The sequence below is a fragment of the Macrobrachium nipponense genome, chromosome 46, assembly GCF_015104395.2.
Source record: "Macrobrachium nipponense isolate FS-2020 chromosome 46, ASM1510439v2, whole genome shotgun sequence".
Classification (NCBI taxonomy): domain Eukaryota; kingdom Metazoa; phylum Arthropoda; class Malacostraca; order Decapoda; family Palaemonidae; genus Macrobrachium; species Macrobrachium nipponense.
Window position 1 is genome coordinate 36,285,196 of NC_061106.1, and position 22,688 is coordinate 36,307,883.

The 22,688-nt window shown below is 38.7% G+C and overlaps 1 protein-coding gene across 1 annotated transcript; it reads left to right on the top strand.

The window, feature by feature from the left end:
* LOC135214610 (protein O-linked-mannose beta-1,2-N-acetylglucosaminyltransferase 1-like) lies at window positions 1-17,819 on the top strand. The gene is made up of 17 exons (XM_064248943.1): window positions 1-753; window positions 1,674-1,724; window positions 2,009-2,085; window positions 2,570-2,767; window positions 3,141-3,326; window positions 3,756-3,861; window positions 4,992-5,122; window positions 5,797-5,867; window positions 6,720-6,824; window positions 6,933-7,001; window positions 7,385-7,477; window positions 7,757-7,952; window positions 9,194-9,387; window positions 9,540-9,648; window positions 14,601-14,675; window positions 15,674-15,783; window positions 16,985-17,819. Exons 1-17 carry the CDS (start codon window positions 552-554, stop codon window positions 17,181-17,183), a joined length of 2,172 nt encoding a protein of 723 aa, XP_064105013.1. The 5' UTR covers window positions 1-551; the 3' UTR covers window positions 17,184-17,819.
* Window positions 17,820-22,688: the final 4,869 nt, after the last annotated feature.

The following is a 22,688-nucleotide window of genomic DNA, read 5'->3' on the forward strand; positions in this document are numbered from 1 at the left end:
TCTAGGATAACGCATTAGGAGAAAATAGAGAAAATGCTGAGGACTCCTACGTCACCTCCAGGAAAAAAAGCCCGAAAATCACACGCGTTGATTCTGCTACAGTGGAAGTGGTCACCACCCTTTCGAAAGATTTATCATTACTATACTGGATCTATAGCCGTAGTCTTGAAAATACCCTAGAATTTATCTAGTTACTAAAATATATTTCGTGGTTTTTGAAATATGATGTGAATCCTTGGTTTCAGTACTCCGTTTTCCATTTCCGGTTTTATAAAAGCAAATTCCATTGGGGAATTAAACAGCAAATCACTGATGTCAATATCTAAGGCTGATCGATGTTTCTCAAGCAGCAGGCCCAGAAGGTACGTGGGAAGTGAAATTAGTGATGAAGGACACTGAAAAGAAAAGTGTTTTCGAGTGAAACTTAGTGGAAATAGGGATGTAGTAAAATAGATACGCTGTATTCTTCCATCGGTTGTTAAAAATAGTTTGCATTACTTCTTTATGCATTATATTGCACTTGAACTTTGAATGTTCAGATACCTGTGAAAATGGCGACATATGAGAAGAGTGCTGCGTTTATCCTCTTCACCATTTGTTGCATGTGTCACTTGAACGTGGCAAACCTTTTTCGAGAACAAAGTGGCAGCAGACGACCAGCATCCACAAAAACTAATGTGTCTGGCCGATACGGCCTCTCTTGGAACGTCAGAGATAAATTGAGGTTTCCTGTTGAATGGAGAAAGATTGGAGGTAAGTGCTTCAGGTATTTGCTTATTGCATTTGTTTGAATGATCTTCGTCAAAGACAACAGCTACTTTGTTTTTCATAAGTGAAGATCAGATAACCACAACAGCAAGTATATTATCAGTTACGAACTGATTCCTTCATTTCTTGCAGATAATCTCGTTGCCAGTTAAAAGACGAAAATCCACTGTGGAGCCGACAAATCCAATAAGCTAACATACCCCACATATAGATGCATGAACTGCACCCGTTTGATTTTGGATAAAATATATCATTAGGCGAGACTAATGCTGTGTTTTTAATGTAATTTGTTCTGAATTATCGCCTGTTTTCGGATGTAAGAGAGTATAATGATCTCTTGACAAATACGTGATTTGCCTCTGTTGGTTTGTGTTATATTGATCGCTGATACCCTTTATTTGCCGAGAGCAACACCAATTTGCAGTAAATGTGCATTACTAATTTACCACCCTAATACAATTCAACTTGTATTTTAATATATTACTTACATTTTCATTTATTTATCTATTTGTGTATCTGTTAATTCATCTGTTTTTCTTAATGATCTCTTTCTGTATGTCCCATTTACCTTCTGTCACTTCTTTCAAACAAACTCCATATTCTTTGGAAGTTTGAATTTCAAGTTAATGACCCCTATGGTGGGCTTGTTCCACATGAATAGGTTTCAGCTTCTTAATAATAATCTCAATAGTATTAAACTGGTTCTTTGGCGGTGCCGACTCATGTTCCTGGAGCAAGGTCCAAAGAATGTCTTAGACAGGTCTTACTTTGTTACTAGTACATTGCAAGTTTCATTAAATGCACCTGACTACACGAAAACTGCTAATATACATAAAGGTTGAGACAATATTATTAATGAAAATCAAATATCTGTAACGACAACAATGTCCTTTTCGTTCTTTCAGAGGAGCGAAGTCTTCATCCAGTAAATATGACTGCAGTGGAAGTTCTCCAGAGTAAGAAAACCTTTCGTCTCCTTTTTTTTATATAATATAAATGATACCTACATAATAGTGATTATACTTTTACGTTGTTCTGTTATCTAAGCTTGAGCTCCGTCGTCTTGTAAAAATAGATGATCAGTTAATATAACAAAAGAGCTGCAATAATTCATGATATCAAGTCATGGTATAAATTTAATCGTATGTCTAGTACTAAAACACTGCCAGACTGGTTTAGTCTAGGATTCGGTTTCTGAGAAATCGCCTTCTAACGCACTTCTGTCAATTTCTTGCAACAGAGGAGAAAAAGGGCAGACTAAAGCTCAGGATACTCATTAATAAACGAAAAGTGCAAGTTTTCAGAGATGACAAATTGGTAAGTATTATCACTTACATATTGGTAAGTATTATCTTTTGCCAACCATTTGTCTCCATTATACGAAGTATTGTTTCGTGTCTAAATGCTTCCTTTATATCCATTCAGGATAAAGGTCCCTCCCCCCACTTTTTTTCTAATCTACTTTGATTCATTCCTTTTAAGTTTCCTCAAATTTAGCCAAAGAATCTTAGAGGCTTCAGATGCAAAGAAGAGTAATAGTGACATAAGTAATTGAATAAATATATAAAAATTACAGTCAAAATTCTGCCATGAATTCTTTTTGTGATATTTCAAAGTTTACGCTTTACTAGCCCTTGACATCATATCAGTATTTGATCATATTACTAAGAATTAGCTTATCATTCTAAGCTAAATTAAGGCATAACTTCCACTTTGCCATTGTCTCCGAATATTTGCTCAAAGCGCCAAGAAAGGAATGACCATTCCATGCTACATTACGGAATATACCTTCCATTCCCAGATATACGAAAAGCTTGGAAATTTAACCCAGTTCAAGTTCTACACCCACGCTGGCTTCCACGTGCTGGTCCTCCACCCAAACACAGGTCAGCTCATGCAGGCCAGAATGTTCCTGACCCACCAACCGGCTGAACACCAAAATCTAGCCAGTCACTTAGCCGACATTTTGCCTGGTCGACTGGTCGTCATTGCAGCTGTGGTGAGGACCAGGATTAATAGACTAATGTTGAGGCTAAAAATGTATTACCACATTTTGTTTATGTATACTAGTATTTATTGGTTTAACTCACATTTACTTGTTTGTTTTGTCCGAGTTACGTTTCTTATATACTACTTTGATAAAAGCCTTCCGTTTGCCGTAAACCTCTTACTTTTGGTCTTGCTTAACCAGACTCTTTCCCTAACTATTATTGGCATTAAGAATTTTATTGATACAATAACGAGAAAATTTCTATGAACCATATCTTTACTCTGGAGAGGAAAATGACAAATTGTTGAAAAACCTGAGATATTCTAATACTGTTATGTTTTTAATCAGCAAGAGAATAATGGTTGTGAATGACTCCCAAAAGCCAGATGCAGTGGGGTTCTTAGGACACGGTGAGGCTATAGACGCACTGGAGCGGTTGGGAGCCAGTCGAATTCGCCAACTAGCGCTCTTCGAAGGCTGGGCCATGATTGCGCATGCTCCAGAGAGTGTTGCGACTCCCACAGAACGTTTCTATCCTCTTCATAAAATCTCTGGATCCTATGAAAAAGTAAGCCATTCGTTTCAATAGTTGTAGTACCAGTTAACAGACAAATATGCAATATTATCTTGAGAGAGAGCAAAGGCAGCATAGGCCTATTTATAGAGGTGCTTAATTCATTGTGTTTCATTTGAGAGATTGAATGATAATTATACAATATGGTTTAGAAGTGGAGAGAGAGAGAGAGAGAGAGAGCAAAGTTTACTTTTGCTTTTGTGTAAACTCAAGCCTATTGTATTTTTAGAACAAAGTTACTTGATTCTGTACATTTTCCCTGTGAGATTGAGTGACAATATATTTGTAAAGTGTCTTTTAGAAGTGGAGAGAGAGAGAGAGAGAGAGAGAGAGAGAGAGAGAGAGAGAGGGGGGGGGGGGGGGCGGTTGGCGGGAACTTTGTATTATAGGCTAACACTAGAACACACTCCTGATCTCTTGCAGGCCGCCAAAGGACGAGTATGGGCGGAGGTCATAACCATCCTTCGTCGCTTAGAGGTCGGGTACCCGTCGCCAATCGACGTTCAGTGCTACGTGCCCAAAGGACCAAGTAATTCCATAACATGTTTAAGACAGACTAATATTCTAACATGGGTAAAACGTTCTATTTTTTACGACTCTGTTCATCATCTGCTGTTGCTTGTACGTCACAATTCCTTCCATTTCGTACAAGATGGTCTCTCTCTCTCTCTTTTTTGTTTTATTGCTTTCTCAATAACGGCTTTGCAATCCGTACACCAACAATGCAACAGAAATGTTTTTCCATCCCATAATATGACACTTCCTCCATCTCTTCATTATTAAATCAATTATAAATCCATAACTTTTTGTACATTGCGCTCGTCGGCCTTCACTTACACAACCATCTGTTTTATCAAATATAAATTGAGTTCACAGCCTTCTTGGGTAGGCTTTTTGACTTCCTTTCATTCCACTTTTTTTTTTTTTTTTTGTTTTTTTTTTTTCACAATATAAACCCTTCCTTTAATTCAGCTCATAACCTTGGCCAAATCTGCATGTAAAAACCCTGTGGGCTTTCTTTCTACGCTTCCTTATATTACTTTTCAAATACCTGTTAAGTATAGTTTCCAGCTCTTGTGCTATTATTTACCACCAACACTTGCTCAAGAAGCTCCTCTGGCAAAATCTGACTGTGTAATCTCTGCCTAATACTTTGTCTTGATGGTCTGAAAATCATGAAGAGTCCCTCTGTGAATGGCGTTCCTGGCACAAAGCCCAGTTAATTGTCGTTTATTTCAAATGCTGTCTCTACTTATCTTCTGTACCTTCTCCCATTCTTTCCTATCATTCTCCAAAAGTCTTCATCCTAAATGTTCCATGTGTCGTCACTTTCTGGTTTGTCTGGGTAGTTTGAAAATCTCAGTCTGATCATGAATTTGTAGTATAACAGATAAATTATTATTCTGAAGCTTATTAGCCTTTCTTTCATCTTAATTCCACCCTTTCCTAACATTTTTTGAACAGTGCAACTGCGAGGTTTTCCTCCAGTTAACACATTTCAAATATTTTCACTGTCATTTTCCGTGTCAGCGCTGAATGACCTGACCTAACATGTCGCAGCGCTTGGCCTTTGGCCTAAATTCTATATATTCTGTTCTCTGTTCCGAAAAGAGTTGATTGAATTCCTGATTCTGAAGATGATTTTATTTTCTTGTGCAGTGCCACGGTGCCAGTGGCACGCGGACCCTACCATGGAGGATCAGCGGAGATTTTGCGAAACTTACGATGGGTATTCTAGACTGTGCACCTGTGTGGACCCAATCAAACCTCTCGAATTTAGATATGGCGCTGTGAGTACTGCATTTAGTGTAGGTACATTTTGTACTTCCTTTTCTGGATGTTCATTTTCACCTTATTTTATGGACTGAATATAAAGAGATTTTACGAGTAGGCCTATTACAAAACTTCCTTGCCTCACAAGGGTTCGTCGCTGAGCAACTCTCACCAGACACTTTTATACCTTTTTAACTTGAACTTCTGAAAAAACATATAAAACAATTGGTTATTGCATAAAAAGATTAACAATGAAAAAAATGTAAAACACCCCGTATTAGTGTTTTAAGTCATAATGACACTGATTTTACGAGTGATTCTTTATGTGGACATTTCATACTATAATTTGTTTCTATGTGTTTAGTAGTCTATCCTTCCACTCTTTTAACAACTATAAATGATTCAATATGGACACCTGTTTCAGTTCTTAATCGCCTTATTTGCGTTGCATTTGAAAATGAGGATTTGTTTATTAGTGCTTTCAGTATTGAGTGTATGATTCTATCTCTGTGGTCTTGCTATGATCATTGCGCAAGTTAAATAAAGGTGTCACAGGCATCATATTCCACGTCAAAGGAATTATCACTTTTTCTATCTTAAAATTAATTGGAAGGCGTACATTACATTAGACATTGCAGGAAAATAAAAGTGTTTGTCATCTCTGACTCCAATCTTATATTTTGGAACACAGGAGAACATTTCAGTGGCAGAAGTCATACCAGTGGCCATGCTGACAGCTATCAAGCCATTCAACTTCTACAGGTAAGATTCCAAAACCTGTAGAGATGTAGTCACGTAAGTTTTGAAGAATAATTCTCGGTGACTTCATAATGGAGGGTCTTGTTAGTAAAGACAGAATTCCTTTAGCTCTTGAAATCCTGGGAGAATCCACGTGAGATATAGCCAAATGTCGTTTGTACGCTTCAAATGGTGCACTGTAGGCACCACTTAAAGTCCTTTGCAGTGTGTCCCTTTGGCCCCTTGCTGCAACACCTTTCATTCCTTTTCCTGTAACTCCGTCCATATTCTCTGTCTTCCATCTTACTTTCCACCCTCTCCTAACAATTGATTCATAGTGCAACTACCTTCTTCTATCAATCTCCGTTTCGGCGCTGAATGGCCTCGTAGGTCCCACTGCTAGGCCTTTGGCCTAAATTCTATCTTCTCTATTCCAAAAGTGTCCTCAAGACATTAAATATGAGAGCAAACAAAAACATTCACTTAGGCCACAGTAGAGTTATGAACGAAAGAGATGTCGTATCTATAGTGACAGAAAAGAAACGTTAGGCCTAAGAATGATGATTAAGTGCTCTAGAATGTCACATTTGGACAAATATTTAATCGTATCTGTGGGTATACCCAATGTAAAGGGAATGTCAAAAGCTGGCGTTTTCTTGCATTCATTTAAAGTTTGAAAGGATTCAAGCTCCGGAGACATTAAAGCTTTTATTATTTTACGTCCTTTCTGGTCCATACGTTTTAGGAGAAAGAGATACGACTACGTATCAAGCTACGAAATATTTCTGCTTATTGCTTGATGCACAAATAAGCCAGATAAAAGCTTAAGTATCGGATTTGTTCTTTCAATCTTCTCTGTTTGATTCTACCTCACAGACAACTCCTGAATCTGCTGGAGACACCCGGGGCTGCCCAGACACCCATAGTAGTGTTCATCGATGGCCCGCACAATGAAATCGTACATCTTTCAAGACTTTTTGGGTAACGTAGAAAATGTTCATGTGTTCAGCGATTTTTTTTTTTTTTCGTATTCTCGTTTGGATATGTTGTGTTATGCGATTACTGATATGTTACGCCCCTCTTTTTTAGGCTAGACGTCCTCGTTCACCAACCTCAAGGTACGAAGGGTTCCTCCACCCTCCTCAATATGCATTTCAGGTAGGAATGACATTGAAGTATTAAATGTGTGTGTGTGTGTGTGTGTGTGTGTGTGTATACATGACATAATTTATGATACATTCATTAAAAATTTGTTATTTTGCAAAGGATCTAGCATCTCACAAGTTGATGCTTTGTATTCAATCCAAAAGCCTTAACCATGACCACTGTGTTTAAGAACATCTGGCATTTCAGAGGTTCTTAACTCTGGTACATAAAGGAAAAAAAGGGCAGCTATTTCTTATATGATGAGAACCTCTACTTCTTTCTGAGTTTAATAGGGTATATGTGATAGTCTCAGTTACTCGTCACTGATTTCCAAGACGATCAGCGATGCTGGACTGCACTTTTCTTCATATATTAATAAGCTATAATGTTTGCAGGTTTTCAGTGCATAATGTCTTTAATATCTTTCCTCAAGTGGATAAGGCCATCATTTTAGAAGACGACCTGCTGCTTTCCCCTGATTTCTTAAGGTAAGAGAATGTTCCAGAACGTGTCCAAGAAAAAGCGAAAATGGAGTTATTCTTTTAAATGCGAAACCATTTTACGGGGTTTACATTTTGTGCGGAGGGAATATTGCTGAAGTTCGCAAGAAACAAACCTTTGTACAAAATCCAGTCACTCTGAAGATCGGTTTTTGTTTCATGACAACAAAATTGATTTTCGGTCTACTGGCCGATTAACAACTGGAATAGAAAGTATACAGTGCCGAAGAAAGTTATGAGAGCCCAATTTTTCTTCCTCATTCCCAGCTTCTTTCAACAAACCGCCTGGCTTTTAGACGCGGACCCCACAATCTACTGCGTCAATGCATTCTCCATCAACAGCTATCCTGACGTAGCTTATGACCCAACAGTTCTGCGGCGGCTCGAGGTGTTTCCTCAGTTCGGCTGGATGGTGACTCGAAAGTGGGCTAGAGAGCAGTACAGATTCTGGATTCCTGAGCAAGTCAGTAAAGAAGATCGTTTTTCTTCTTCTTCTTCTTCTTCTTTGTTTTATTTAAAATTACTTACAGTTGGTGACGCAATCAGAAATCTGCGTAGTAAATCTACTGGAGTGGTCAGCCTTGTAACCACGACATTAAACAAGTAAAAAATGCGCTAACTTTACCCTGAAATAAAATAAAAATACTGAGGCTGGAGGGCTGCAGTTTGGTATGTTTGATGATTGGAGGGTGGATGATCAACATACCAATTTGCTGCCATCTAGTCTCAGTAGTTTTTAAGATCTGAGGGCGGACAGAAAAGTTGTAGATGGACAGACAAATAGCCATCTCAATAGTTTTTTGCGGAAAACTAAAAATAACTTTAAGCATGCAGTGAAAGTGCAGATGCTTATACTACTGAAATGAGAGAAAGCACCAATTATGAAGCGTTCATAACCAAAAGCTTTTGCGTTGTAGTTTATGTTTTCCATAAGGAACAAAATGCTTAGTTTTGGAAATCCAGTGTAATAAGATTTTATGGTGCATATTAAGTATTCAGTGTCAAATTGGAATTACTAAACCACCACAGTTATCTGTTACATTTTTAAGACTATCTATGGAATAATGTAACTTGAATATAGAAACGCATCTTGAAAAATAAACCATACCTACCTATCTCAATTACTCACTAAGCCAAATGATTCAGGAAAGAGAAATCAGTCTTGTGTGTAGAAATCAGTTCCTGTGCATTTAACCAAACCCCATCAAAGCACTCTGATCCATTTCTTTGATTGTGTCAAACTCCTACTTTCAACTTTCTTACCCTAGAAATATCTACATTGCATATAGTACATTCTTGCACCAGTCTCTACAGCTTGTCTCCACTCCCACCATTCAGCACAATAATCTGCAAAGCGACTCAGTGGCGTGGTCGGTATGGTCTTGGCCTGCCACTTTGGTGGCCGCAAGTTCGATTCTTGAGCATTCCACTGAGGGGTTAGAGATGTGTATTTCTGGTGATAGAAGTTCACTTTGGACGTGGTTCGGAAGTCACGTAAAGCCGTTGGTCCCGTTGCTGAATAACCACTGGTTCCATGCAACGTAAAAACACCATACAAACAAACCTAAACGATAATCTGCAAAGACTTTGTGCCTATAACTTTGCTTTTGCGTGTCTCCGCATGTTTTGACGACTTTAGAAATGAATGATAATCGATGTAAACGTGATCGACCACGAAGTAAACTTGTTCACTGCAATCCTTAGGCTACAGGAGACTGGGACTGGTGGCTCCACGCTCAGGATTCTCGACATGGCCGCGATGTCCTGGTCCCAGAGATCAGCAGAACTTTCCACGCCGGTTCCGCAGGAGCCCACGTGACAGGATGGGCGCAGGAGAGCTTCTTTAACCACATGATCTATAACAAGGACCCTCTGGTAAAGCTCAGGGGCCTGCGAAGGTGTGCAAAAAAAAAAAATGATTCGTCACAATTTTTTTCCCCCTCCTATTTTGGATAATTTATGAGCTTTTGTTTGCCGTAAATGATACCTTTTTGATTCTCTTACCTGATCTAAAAAGCCTGTCAGTTTAATTGAGCTTTCTCACTTTCAGCCTGACCAGCGCCAAGTATGAAGAGAAGATTCGGGAAGACATTCTTCGCGCTCAAGAAATCAAGATCACTGGAAGTCCGTGTAAAGATTTCACTCTTCCCCCTGATAAGGTATCGAATAGTATTCAGTTCCTCAAATCTGAAATATAAGGAAGAGGGAAAAGGTCATGTTGAATCAATAGCTGAAATTGACCTTATTATTATTTTTTTTTTTCTTTATCACAGTCCTCCGATTCGACTGGGTGGTATTTATAGTGTGGGGTACCGGGTTGCATCCTGCCTCCTTAGGAGTCCATCACTTTTCTTACTATGTGTGCCGTTTCTAGGATCACACTCTTCTGCATGAGGCCCGGAGCTACTTCAGCCTCTAGTTTTTCCAGATTCCTTTTCAGGGATCTTGGGATCGTGCCTAGTGCTCCTATGATTATGGGTACGATTTCCACTGGCATATCCCATATCCTTCTTATTTCTATTTTCAGATCTTGATACTTATCCATTTTTTCCCTCTCTTTCTCTTCAACTCTGGTGTCCCATGGTATTGCGACATCAATGAGTGATACTTTCTTCTTGACTTTGTCAATCAACGTCACGTCTGGTCTGTTTGCACGTATCACCCTATCCGTTCTGATACCATAGTCCCAGAGGATCTTTGCCTGATCGTTTTCTATCACTCCTTCAGGTTGGTGCTCGTACCACTTATTACTGCAAGGTAGCTGATGTTTCTTGCACAGGCTCCAGTGGAGGGCTTTTGCCACTGAATCATGCCTCTTTTTGTACTGGTTCTGTGCAAGTGCCGGGCATTCACTTGCTATGTGGTTTATGGTTTCATTTTTCGTATTGCACTTCCTACATATGGGAGAGATGTTATTTCCGTCTATCATACTTTGAACATATCTGGTTCTTAGGGCCTGATCTTGTGCCGCTGTTATCATTCCTTCAGTTTCCTTCTTTAGCTCTCCCCTCTGTAGCCATTGCCAATTGTCATCGCTGGCTAGTTCTTTAGTCTGTCTCATGTATTGTCCGTGCATTGGTTTGTTGTGCCAGTCCTCTGTTCTTTCTGTCTTTCTCCTGTCTCTGTATATGTTCTGGGTCTTCGTCTACTTTTATTAGTCCTTCTTCCATGCACTCTTTAGCCACTCGTCTTGACTGGTTTTCAGATATTGCCCCAGTGCTCTGTTTTCGATGTTGATGCAGTCCTCTATACTTAGTAGTCCTCTCCCTCCTTCCTTTCGTGTTATGTATAGTCTGTCCGTATTTGCTCTTGGGTGTAGTGCTTTGTGTATTGTCATTTGTTTCCTGGTTTTCTGATCTATGCTGCGGAGTTCTGCCTTCGTCCATTCCCACTATTCCTGCGCTGTATCTGATTACTGGCACTGCCCATGTGTTTATGGCTTTTATCATATTTCCGGCGTTGAGTTTTGACTTGAGTATCGCCTTGAGTCTCTGCATATATTCTTTCCTGATCGTGTCCTTCATCTCTTGGTGTTTTATATCTCCTGCTTCCATTATTCCCAGGTATTTGTATCCTGTCTCATCTATGTGTTTGATGTTGCTCCCATCTGGTAGCTTTATTTATCCCTTCAGTTCTCGTTACTTTGCCTTTTTGTTGTATGTTGACTAAGGCGCATTTTTTCTATTCCAAACTCCATCCTGATGTCCCCAGATACAATCCTTACAGTCTGGATTAGGGTATCTATTTCCTTGATGCTCTTACCATACAGCTTGATGTCGTCCATGAACATTAGATGGTTGATTTTGTTGCCTCTTTTCTTGAGTTGGTACCCGGCATCCATCTTCTGTAGTACTTTTGTCATGGGAATCATGGCTACTACGAAGAGTAGTGGGGACAGTGAGTCGCCCTGGAAGATCCCTCTCCTGATATTAACCTCTGCTAGTCTTATTCCAGAGCTTGTAAGTATTGTATTCCAGTTGCGCATTGTATTTTTGAGGAAGCTGATGGTATTTTCCTCTGCCCCATATATTTTCAGGCATTCTATTAGCCATGTGTGTGGTATCATGTCGAAGGCTTTCTTATAGTCTATCCATGCCATGCTTAGGTTGGTTTTCCTTCTCCTACTGTTCTTCATTACCATTTTGTCTATCAGGAGCTGGTCTTTTGTGCCCCTACACTTCCTTCTGCACCTTTCTGGTTGGTGGGGGATGGTGGTTTGTCCTCCTCTAGGTAGTTGTATAGCCTTTCACTGATGATACCTGTTAGTAACTTCCACATTATTGGTAGGCAGGTGATAGGCCTGTAGTTACTGGCTATATTTCCCTTACTCTTGTCTTTTTGTACTAAGGATGTTCTTCCTGTGGTCATCCCATTTAGGGTTGCTTGGTGATTTGAGATACAATGCTGGAGTTGTTCTGCTATTCGTGGGTGTAGGCCCTTGAAGTTTTTGAGCCAGTATCCATGGACTTCATCGGGACCTGGGGCTTTCCAGTTTGGCATTTTCTTTAGTTGGTGTCTGACTGTGTCTGTCGTGATGTCTGTGAATCTTTGTTTTATTCTCCCTGTTTCTTCTTCCTTGACTTCCTGGAGCCATGTTGCATGTTTGTTGTGTGATACCGGATTGCACCATATGTTTTCCCAGAGTCTCTTACTTGGTTCGGCTTCAGGAATTTCTGGTGGTTGTCTTCCCCTCTTAGTTGGCTGTATAGTCTTTTCTGGTTGGTTCCGAATAGTTTGTTCTGTTGGTATCCCTTATTCCTCCGTTCATGTACCGTTGGATCTTGTGTGCTTTGGCCTTAAGCCTCTGTTTTACATCTTCTATTGTGTTGTTTAGTCCCCTCTCTTGTACTTTGTATTTCTCGTTGAGTTCCTCCTTGTTTTCTTGTTTCTTAGCCTTTTTCTGCCATCTCTTTCAGTTTACTCAAGTCAGATCTCATCACCCTGATTTGCTTTTCCAGGCGCCTTTTCCAAGGAGGTTGCTGTTTTGGTTTCTGTTGGGTTGGTTGTGACGGTGGTGTTGGTGTTCGAATCCCCATCAGTTCTGCTACTAATCTTGCTCCTGCATATGTCAAGTTATTTGTTTCTGTGATACTGGTGGTGTGTATTAGGCCCATTATTTTCATTGACCTCACTTGTTTTCTCCCTTAATTTCTTGTTGTTGTAGGCTTTCATGGAGGGGATTTTTGTTCTCTCTGTATCTGGCTCCATCCATTGTCTAATCTTTTCTACCCATTCCGTCCTCTCTGTTATTATTATTATTATTATTATTATTATATTATTATTATTATTATTATTATTATTATTATTATTATTATTATTATTATTATTATTATTGGGCACAGTTTTCCGTGTCGAAAATGATGATAATGGTTGCAGGCCCACAATCATATAGCATGTGAGAGTTGATAGTCTTTAATAAATATTGATAGCTTTCGAACCTTGTGCTCTAGGTTCTTGAACCTAGCACAAGGTTCGAAAGCTATTAATATTTATTAGACCATCAACTCTCACATGCTGTATTATTGTGGACCTACAACCATTATTATTATTTTTTTTTTTCTATCACAGTCCTCCAATTCGACTGGGTGGCTTTTATAGTGTGGGGTTCCGGGTTGCATCCTGCCTCCTTAGGAGTCCATCACTTTTCTTACTATGTGTGCCGTTTCTAGGATCACACTCTTCTGCATGAGTCCTGGAGCTACTTCAGCCACTAGTTTTTCTAGATTCCTTTTCAGGGATCTTGGGATCGTGCCTAGTGCTCCTATGATTATGGGTACAATTTCCACTGGCATATCCCATATTCTTCTTATTTCTATTTTCAGATCTTGATACTTATCCATTTTTTCCCTCTCTTTCTCTTCAACTCTCGTGTCCCATGGTATTGCGACATCAATGAGTGATACTTTCTTCTTGATTTTTGTCAATCAACGTCACGTCTGGTCCATTTCCACGTATCACCCTATCTGTTCTGATACCATAGTCCCAGAGGATCTTTGCCTGATCGTTTTCTATCACTCCCTCAGGTTGGTGCTCGTACCACTTATTACTGCAAGGTAGCTGATGTTTCTTGCACAGGCTCCAGTGGAGGGCTTTTGCCACTGAATCATGCCTCTTTTTGTACTGGTTCTGTGCAAGTGCCGGACATTCGGTTGCTATGTGGTTTATGGTTTCATTTTTCGTATTGCATTTCCTACATATGGGAGAGATGTTATTTCCGTCTATCGTTCTTTGAACATATCTGGTTCTTAGGGCCTGATCTTGTGCCGCTGTTATCATTCCTTCAGTTTCCTTCTTTAGCTCTCCCCTCTGTAGCCCATATTGCCATGTGTCATCGCTGGCTAGTTCTTTAATCTGTCTCATGTATTGTCCGTGCATTGTCTGCTCTGTTTGTCATTTGTCCTGTCTCTGTATTTTTCTGGGTCTTCGTCTACTTTTATTAGTCCTTTCTTCCCCATGGCCACTCTTTAGGCCATTCCGTCTTCACTAGTTTTCAGATATTGTGCCCCAGTGCTCTGTTCTCGATGTTGATGCAGTCTTCTATACTTAGTAGTCCTCTCCCTCCTTCCTTACGTGTTATGTATAGTCTGTCCGTATTTGCTCTTGGGTGTAGTGCTTTGTGTAATATTATTATTATTATTATTATTATTATTATTATTATTATTATTATTATTATTATTATTATTATTATTCAGAAGATGAACTCTATTCATATGGAACAAACCCGAGGGGCCATTGACGTGAAATTCAAGCTTCTAAAGAATAAGGTGTTCATTGGGAAAGAGTGAAATGAGGTTCGGAAAATACAGAAACCAGTGATCACGCTTATCAAAAAAGAAAAAACAATTAATAAATATATAAACATGTATTAAAACGCAAGGAGAAGAGCATTAAGGTAGAAAAGCATTTCACCTTCGCTTGAACTTCTGAAATTCCAATTGCACGACATCCCGAGAGGAATAAAGAACCTCTGGAACTCAGAATTTCGACAGAGGCGCTGCTGTTCAGTAAGTCTGGTTGCTCTCGGAAGGAAAAAAGGGACCAGGGATCTATTGTAAATGTGAAAACGAAAAAAATGTATGGTAATAGTATTACTTTCGTTTATTCCTTCCAGAAAGGACCTTTCAAAATCTTCATGAAAGCTGACACGAGGAGTGACGAGTATAACTCCTTTTACGTGATGCACCTGGTAAGTAAAGTCTGCCCTCTAGCAGAGGCCTAATTCTATCATGGATATTGTAATACGTTTTACCACCTAAGCATGTTAGACAGCGATTTTATCAGGGTGATCAGGTATGTGTAATTATCCAGGATTTACATAGATAGGATATATATATATATATAAATATATATATATATATATATATATATGTATATGTATATATATATATATATATATATATATATATATATATATGTCTGCTACAATACCACATCCCGTTTCTGGTGAATGTGGAATAGAGTATATGAACAAAGTATTCATAATGTATATAAATGAATGGAGCAACGAATTCGGTGGGCTTATAGCTATGAATTAGCTGCTGAATGGATTCACTGGATCACTTACGTCAGAAGAGGCAACAAATAATCCATTAATAATGATATATCTGACTCGCAGTTTCCCCCCCCCCCCCCCCCCCACCAGACTGGCTCGCGACTGTGAAGCCATTATGAACAAATGGATCTTAGAATGGAACATGACTTGTGCGAATTGGGAGATGTAGTCAGAAGAGAATGCATTGAGGTAAACGGGGCAATTGAATATTTCATACCTTTGAAATGAACTTGTACTTCATGATATGCATAAAAAGATACTGAACATTTCGTGGGTGTATCTCATGACCATATGTAAAGCCCCATCCACACGGTCGATCTTTGCCCAACGAATTTTGTTCAATGTGACGTCAGAAGCGGGAAAAGTCAAAACTTTATCCGCTGTTTCTCCGCTTCTGACGTCACATCGAACAGAGTTCGTCGAGCAAAGCTCGACCGTGTAGACGGGCCTTAGTAATGTCTATTGGGTTGATCCCTCGTCGACTTAATTCGACCATTGTTCTTGTTTATCACTACTTTGGTAAGTAGATTTCAAGTAGCTGAGGAAGACATAGTAGGGGGGGGGGGGCAGTTCAAAATAATATATATCTCAAGATACTTTTTTTCCCGTTTTCATCTTAAAACGACAAACAGTGCCTTCATGCATATCCCGAGGACACTCGGGAGCAGTACAGAGGCGTCATCCGGTTCAATATCCATGGACGAGTCCTCTACATCATCGGCTGTCCCGTTTCTCCATTCTGGTGAGTTATCCAAGAGCATCAGAGGGAGATTGGCTCAGTTCACTGCTTTAGTAGATTCACATCAACCGTGCATCTGATGTCTATGCCAGTTCTTTACGACGTTCTTGATTGGTTGTTGATAAGTCAATCACAGAGCTGGAAACCCTCAGTCTCTCGAGAGCGTTCACATAAGCAGGATGTATGTTCCACTTCTGAGGGATACGTCTTTCAAAAGTATCCCTCGGTAGAGATGGAACATACTTTCTGCCTATGTGAACTCTCTTGAGAGACTGAGAGTTTCCAGCCCTGGGATTGGCTTATCAATAGCTAGTCAGGAGCGTCGTAAGGGACTGGCCTAGACATCAGATGCACGGTTGATGTGAATCTACTATGGTGCAGGTAGGCAGTAATCTGTTACGTAAAATTTGTGAAGAGCTCAAGCTGTTTTGGGTTGTTTCACTAACAGGGTGTTAAACATGAACTATCAGCGAAATAACGAACTTCAAAATGGCCCAAAGATGATGACTTGTCACTTCAAATAGAATTTATTGAGCCAGAGTGAAGATGATCCTTATTGATGCGGGAATTCCTTTTCCTTTATGGATATGGACATGCAATGGAATGTAGCCTTTGTTATAATTTGTAGGCCAGTAGTAGGCACTTATTTATGTATGAGAGAGAATTCAATACAGTTGATTGCTACCTCCACAGGGAATTATAGACGTTTGCTCATTCAAGTTTAAACCGGAGAAAATCGATCTTCTTCTTTTTTATTATTTATTGTTTTTCTTACGCAGCATTACCATCATCATGGATCTGAGAACAATGATTTTCCTTTGCAATGATAAATTCCTCTTGTGGTGGCTGAGTTACCTGTGCTCCCTGGCCATTTCTGCGATACGCAGTATTTCTTTGAAATGAAAATGTAAATGTCATTGAAATTTTCCACCGAATGGAGAAATTTAATTACCACCAGGTGTTTCGCGAAGTCAGTAAAATAAGATATTTTTAGCTAATTAGCGTGACTGCTACACTTGTCTGTGACCTGAATAGTCTTATACCTCCATCAACTGGTTGGCAGTGAAAAAGCTGTTCGAGCAATCGGTGACATAGAAATAATACAATAAAGTACTTTGATTAAATTTTTCAACATGGGGATGTAGATAGGCTTCGTTAAACAACAGTTATACTTCATAATAATGGCAGTATTATCTCGTTCCAGTTCGATGTTTCCGAGGGGCGTGGAGCTTCTCACACCTTCTGCGCAGCTGATAAACGAAGCTGAAGAGACGGCGACTGTGTGGCAGCAGCGTTATTACAGTCCGTATTATCTCTTGAGGAGAGAAGCCAAAGACCCCACCGAGGAATTCCTCATGAGGAACACTTACAGAAACCCTTTGGGAGGATCGAAGAACTCTTGAGAAGTTCCAGTAAGCATCGTGAAGGATGGGGAAAACCAAGGTCTAGACTCTCTAGACCTTGGGGAAAACTTGGCTCATCTGAGATTTCCCGAAGAAATCCGAGACTGAAAATAAAAGGAATATCTAATATAGTTCATTGCATTCTAACCTAACCCCGTGGACAGTAATACTGCGAAATTTTCCATGGATGGGGAAGTATAGAACTCTGTGCGTTAATGTCACTAAGGATAGTAAGATATCATTCAAGTTTTCAAGACATTATAGCCAACAGAACGAACTTGAATTATACTACTGAGTACCAAGATTCTCAGACTCCAACCAAGTTGATGATTGATAAGAAATAAATTGTGTGTTTTGTTTGTTTTCTATTTAAATAAGAATAAATAAATACATTTGTAGAATAACCTCCTCCAACCAAAGCTTGATGAAAATTTGCCATGGAATGAGATGACAAGAGTTGTTATTATAAGAAACATCGGATATTAGAACTAAGTATAAAGTCATCAGTGTATACAGTCTGACGAAGGCTTTAGTATCTTGTAAGATATCTTGGAACACTGCCCAAAGCAGCTACTGAAAAGCCTACGGTTTATGCCATAAAAAAAGGGCCTATAAACGATGCAATGGTGGTAAGTAATGTAGACATTTAAAATTGCGTGTAGCTTCTGCCGTGTTTCATTTCTACCGTCTCGCTACCTTCTAATCAGATTTCCCTTTTCTCGCTGATACCGCTGGTTCACCCTCGCTACAGTTGTGATTGAAGACCAGAGTTCTACCTATAACCCATCCGGACACAGTTTCATTTTTATTTTTAACTTGACCTCCTGGCTGGTTCACGTCTCTTAGAGCCAAAATCAACAGCGGTAATATGGGTAAAGAGAATATGAAATTGTATAAATATATATAATATATATATATATATATATATATATATATATATTATATATATATACAAGGGCCGGAGCTGGGGCTCAAAGAAGATATATCGCGACGGAAGTGGTAGGGAAAGGCATCCTCATCTTTTTACAGTTTATTTCAATGCCGACGTTTCGCGACGAATTCCAAGTCGCATTTTCAAGGCTAAAAATATATAAAATTTGCGAACATTAATACTCAATTTGATTTAATTTATATTAAAAATGTAATGGCAACAGCTCTCAGTAAAGTAAAAAGTTAAAATTCAACAGTACCTTCGAAAGCAAACTTCACTAAAATCTTAGAAACACCTACCTATACAAAAGAAAGAGTAAGACTGACAAAAATAAGTAAAAAACAGAGTGAGGCAAACTAGCTGCCCAAACTACGCTATGAACAATTTTACAGAGGACGTTTGGGTGTTTAACGACGGTACAGTCTTTTTAATAATTAATTAAAGATTCTAAAATAGTCAGGTTGTTGTTGTTCCGCAGTTGGCCCAAGATAGAAAAATCCTTGCTGTCAATATAGGTTTTACATGTTTTTGAATGGTTACGTATATTGGATTGTTCAGGATTAGATAACCTACTACCTGTTCTATGGGAATCTATTGGAACCTTCAACAGTCTCTCCGTGCATCCCACGTATGTCCCGTGATCACATCTCGGGCAAGTGTGTTCATAAACGACGCTGGACGAAAACAGAGGACTGAGTCGGTCTTTGACTCTAAACAGAGATCCAATGGTTAAGGGATTTTTGGGGATGATTTTCAAGTCCACAGCCGGAAACCTCTTTTGAATAATGGATGTGATGCTGTCCTGAAGGTATCATCATGCAGGAAAGGGACGCTTGCAAACATCTTCATTCCCGGCATTAGTAGTTTGTTTAGTGATCTGAAAAAAAAGTCGTAAAGGAAAACAATTATTATTAAAATATCTCACCAGAAAGGATGTTTCGTCGTGAAAGCTCATCCAGTTTGATGAGTGAGTATAAGCTCTATGGAAGAGGGTTAAAATAGTTCCACTTAAAATTAAAGAAACACGAACTATAAAAAATCATTCCCAAACCAGTAAATGTGTTTTTTCTATACACACCTCTGTAAAAGCCTGAGTCACCTCTGGAAACAAAAAGATCTAGGAAGGGAAGCCTGTTATTTACCACTTTCTCCATAGTAAACCTTATGTTTGGATGTTGTCGGTTGACGAACCCCAGAAAGGACTGAATGGCATTCATAACGAAACAGAGCGCCTCAGTGGCGTGGTTGGTATGGTGTTTGCGTCCCACCTCGGTGGTCGCGGGTTCGATTCTCGGCCATTCCATTGAGGAGTGAGAGATGTGTGTTTCTGGTGATAGAAGTTCACTCTTGACGTGGTTCGGAAGTCACGTAAAGCCGTTGGTCCCGTTGCTGAATAACCATTGATTCCATGCAACGTAAAAACGCCATACAAACATAACGAAACAGGGCGAACGTGTCATCAACGAATCTCCGGTAAAATGGGAGAAGGAACCTAATGGGACATTCATCCGTTATACGCTCCTCCAGGGAGCACATAAAGATGTTAGCAAACATTGGACCCAATGGTGATCCCATGGCCATCCCATCAGTCTGCTTATATAAAATGCCATTGAAAACAAAGGTCGTGTCCAGCACGGCCAATTCTAAAAGTTGTTTAAAAAAAACGCTCTACTAAATGATTAAAGATTGCATCTTGATCAGGAAAAAGTTTGTTTAATATTATACCAATAATTTCTCCTACCGGGACGTTTGTAAACAAGATCTCGACGTCTAAGCTTACCATATATAAGCCTGAGTCCTTTCTGAGAATGTCCTCTTTGAACTTGGTGGAATTGGTTATCAATAGATTGTTTTTTGTTAAGGGCTCTAACAGGGGAACAAGAAATTTGGCTAGTTTATAGTGAGGCGTTTTCCGCGAGAAGAGGATTGGGCGTAAGGGAACTCCAACTTTGTGGATCTTGGGGAGACCATATAAAATACCACATGATGATCCAGTGGAAAACAAGTCTTGGTAAGTGTTATCATTAATTACGTTATTTTGTTTGAGTGTTCTAAAAATCTGTTAATTTTATCTTCAGCTTTGAAAATGTTGTAATAGTCAGGTATACCTATTCTTTTTACAGAGGTGTGTATAGAAAAAACACATTTACTGGTTTGGGAATGATTTTTTATAGTTCGTGTGTATCTTTAATTTTAAGCGGAACTCTATTTTAACCCTCCTCCATAGAGCTTATACTCACTCATCAAACTGGATGAACTTTCACGACGAAATATCCTTTCTGGTGAGATATTTTAATAATAATTGTTTTCCTTCACGACTTTTTTTCGGATCACTAAACAAACTACTAATGGAAAAAATGGTACATTCAACACCTGTATCTACCGTACCGGGAATGAAGATGTTTGCAAGCTTCCCTTTCCTGCATGATGATACCTTCAGGACAGCATGCACATCCATTATTCAAAAGAGGTTTCCGGCTGTGGATTTGAAAATCATCCCCAAAAATCCTTTAACCATTGGATCTCTGTTTAGAGTCAAAGACCGACTCAGTCCTCTGCTTTCGTGCAGCATCGTTTATAAATACACTTGCCCGAGATGTGATCACGGGATATACGTGGGATGCACGGAGAGGCTGTTGAAGGTTCGAATAGATTCCCACAGGGGCATAAGCCATAGAACAGGTAGTAGGTTATCTAATCCTGAACAATCCAATATACGTAACCATTCAAAAACATGTAAAACCAATATTGACAGCAAGGATTTTTCTATCTTGGGCCAACTGCGGAACAACAACAACGTGACTATTTTAGAATCTTTAATTATCAAAAAGACTGTACCGTCGTTAAACACACAGACGTCCTCTGTAAAATTGTTCATAGCGTAGTTTGGGCAGCTGGTTTGCCTCACTCTGTTTATTACTTATCTTTGTGAGTCTTACTCTTTCTTTTGTATAGGTAGGTGTTTCTAAGATTTTAGTGAAGTTTGCTTTTGAAGGTACTGTTGGATTTTAACGTTTAACTTTTTACTTTACTGAAAGCTGTTGCCATAACATTTTTAATATAAATTAAATCAAATTGAGTATTAATGTTCGCAAATTTTATATATTTTTAGCCTTGAAAATGCGACATGGAATTCGTCGCGAAACGTCGGCATTGAAATAAACTGTAAAAAGATGAGGATGCCTTTCCCTACTACTTCCTTAATATATATATATATATATATATATATATATATATATATATATATATATATAGCAAATCCCACAGGAAAATGATAGTCAGAAATCCAAGCACTTTCGTCTTTACTATGACATTGTCAAGGAGCTCCTTGACAATGTCTTAGTAAAGACGAAAGCGCTTGGATTTCTGACTATCATTTTCCTGTGGGATTCGCTTATTCACGTGCATCTATTGTGATTTTTTTAGCATATATATATATATATATATATATATATATATATATATATATATATATATATATATTTCTGACTCACATCGGGAACCAACTTCAGTCTCTCAAGTGACAGGCCAAGGCGGTAACGACTGCCGCTTGAGTGTCCGGGGTTCGTTCCCATGGGAGTCAGAAATGTATTTGTGTGAAACACGTGCTCATGTGTTTCATTTTATATATATATGTATATATATATATATATATAATATATATATATATATATATATATATATATATAACTGGTTTCCTCACTCATCTGACTACAATGGATATACGAAACTTCCTTCCACATGTCGGTGGTTAGATATTGTGTCTTTTCTGTGACTTTTATTTGGCAAAGATATGCATAACTGAATATAATTTTGTATTATAAAATGACAAGTTTAATTTGGTATATATATATTATATATATATATATATATATATACATACATACATACATATAAATTCTTTCACAAGATAGCTTTATGAGCATATAAGTAGCCTTGTGAGGAAAAAGACAACCAAAATTCCAGTCTTTGCGAAATCTCATGATAGTGAGAATGATTTTTGAATTTAAATACATTATATAATAATCATTTAGAATGTTTTAGGGGAGATAGGTATGGTATTGATGATTAGGGTTGCTTGTTTTTAGCAGGGGTTCTTGCTATTGGAGCTGGCTTTAAACTAAGATGGCAAATCCACAGGACAATTCTTCAAAGCATGAACAGTCTAGATATATAATTTTATATCTGTGGTGTTCATACCCTTAGAAACGAAAACAACATTTGGTCGAATAATATAAATCTCCCATGTCTTTTTAGCCAGATCAATTAAACTGTACATATTTGCTATAAATTATTATGTTCAGTCGATAATGTTAGCTATAAAAAGAAAAAACATTGTGTAACACTGGAATCTTCTTCCCAGCGTAGCGTATCGTACGTGGCGTTAAAGCGGAGCGCCGCGTCGTCTGATCACACTGCTTCCCGCCTTACACTAACAATTACTCATAGATTTGTAAAAACTCTTATTAATATATAAACGTTTCAAATCACCATATTTTTAATAAAATTGTCAGTTTAAAAATATTTTTTACTGAACAGAACACTAGTATATGATTATTCAAGCCACTTTTTAA

Excerpts from the sequence above, each read along its gene's own strand:
- LOC135214610 (XM_064248943.1), top strand. The coding sequence starts at position 552 with ATGGCGACATATGAGAAGAGTGCTGCGTTTATCCTCTTCACCATTTGT. Across the intron at positions 3,862-4,991 it reads CTACGTGCCCAAAGGACCAA|TGCCACGGTGCCAGTGGCAC; the intron begins GTAATTCCATAA and ends TTTCTTGTGCAG. Across the intron at positions 6,825-6,932 it reads CATCTTTCAAGACTTTTTGG|GCTAGACGTCCTCGTTCACC; the intron begins GTAACGTAGAAA and ends CCTCTTTTTTAG.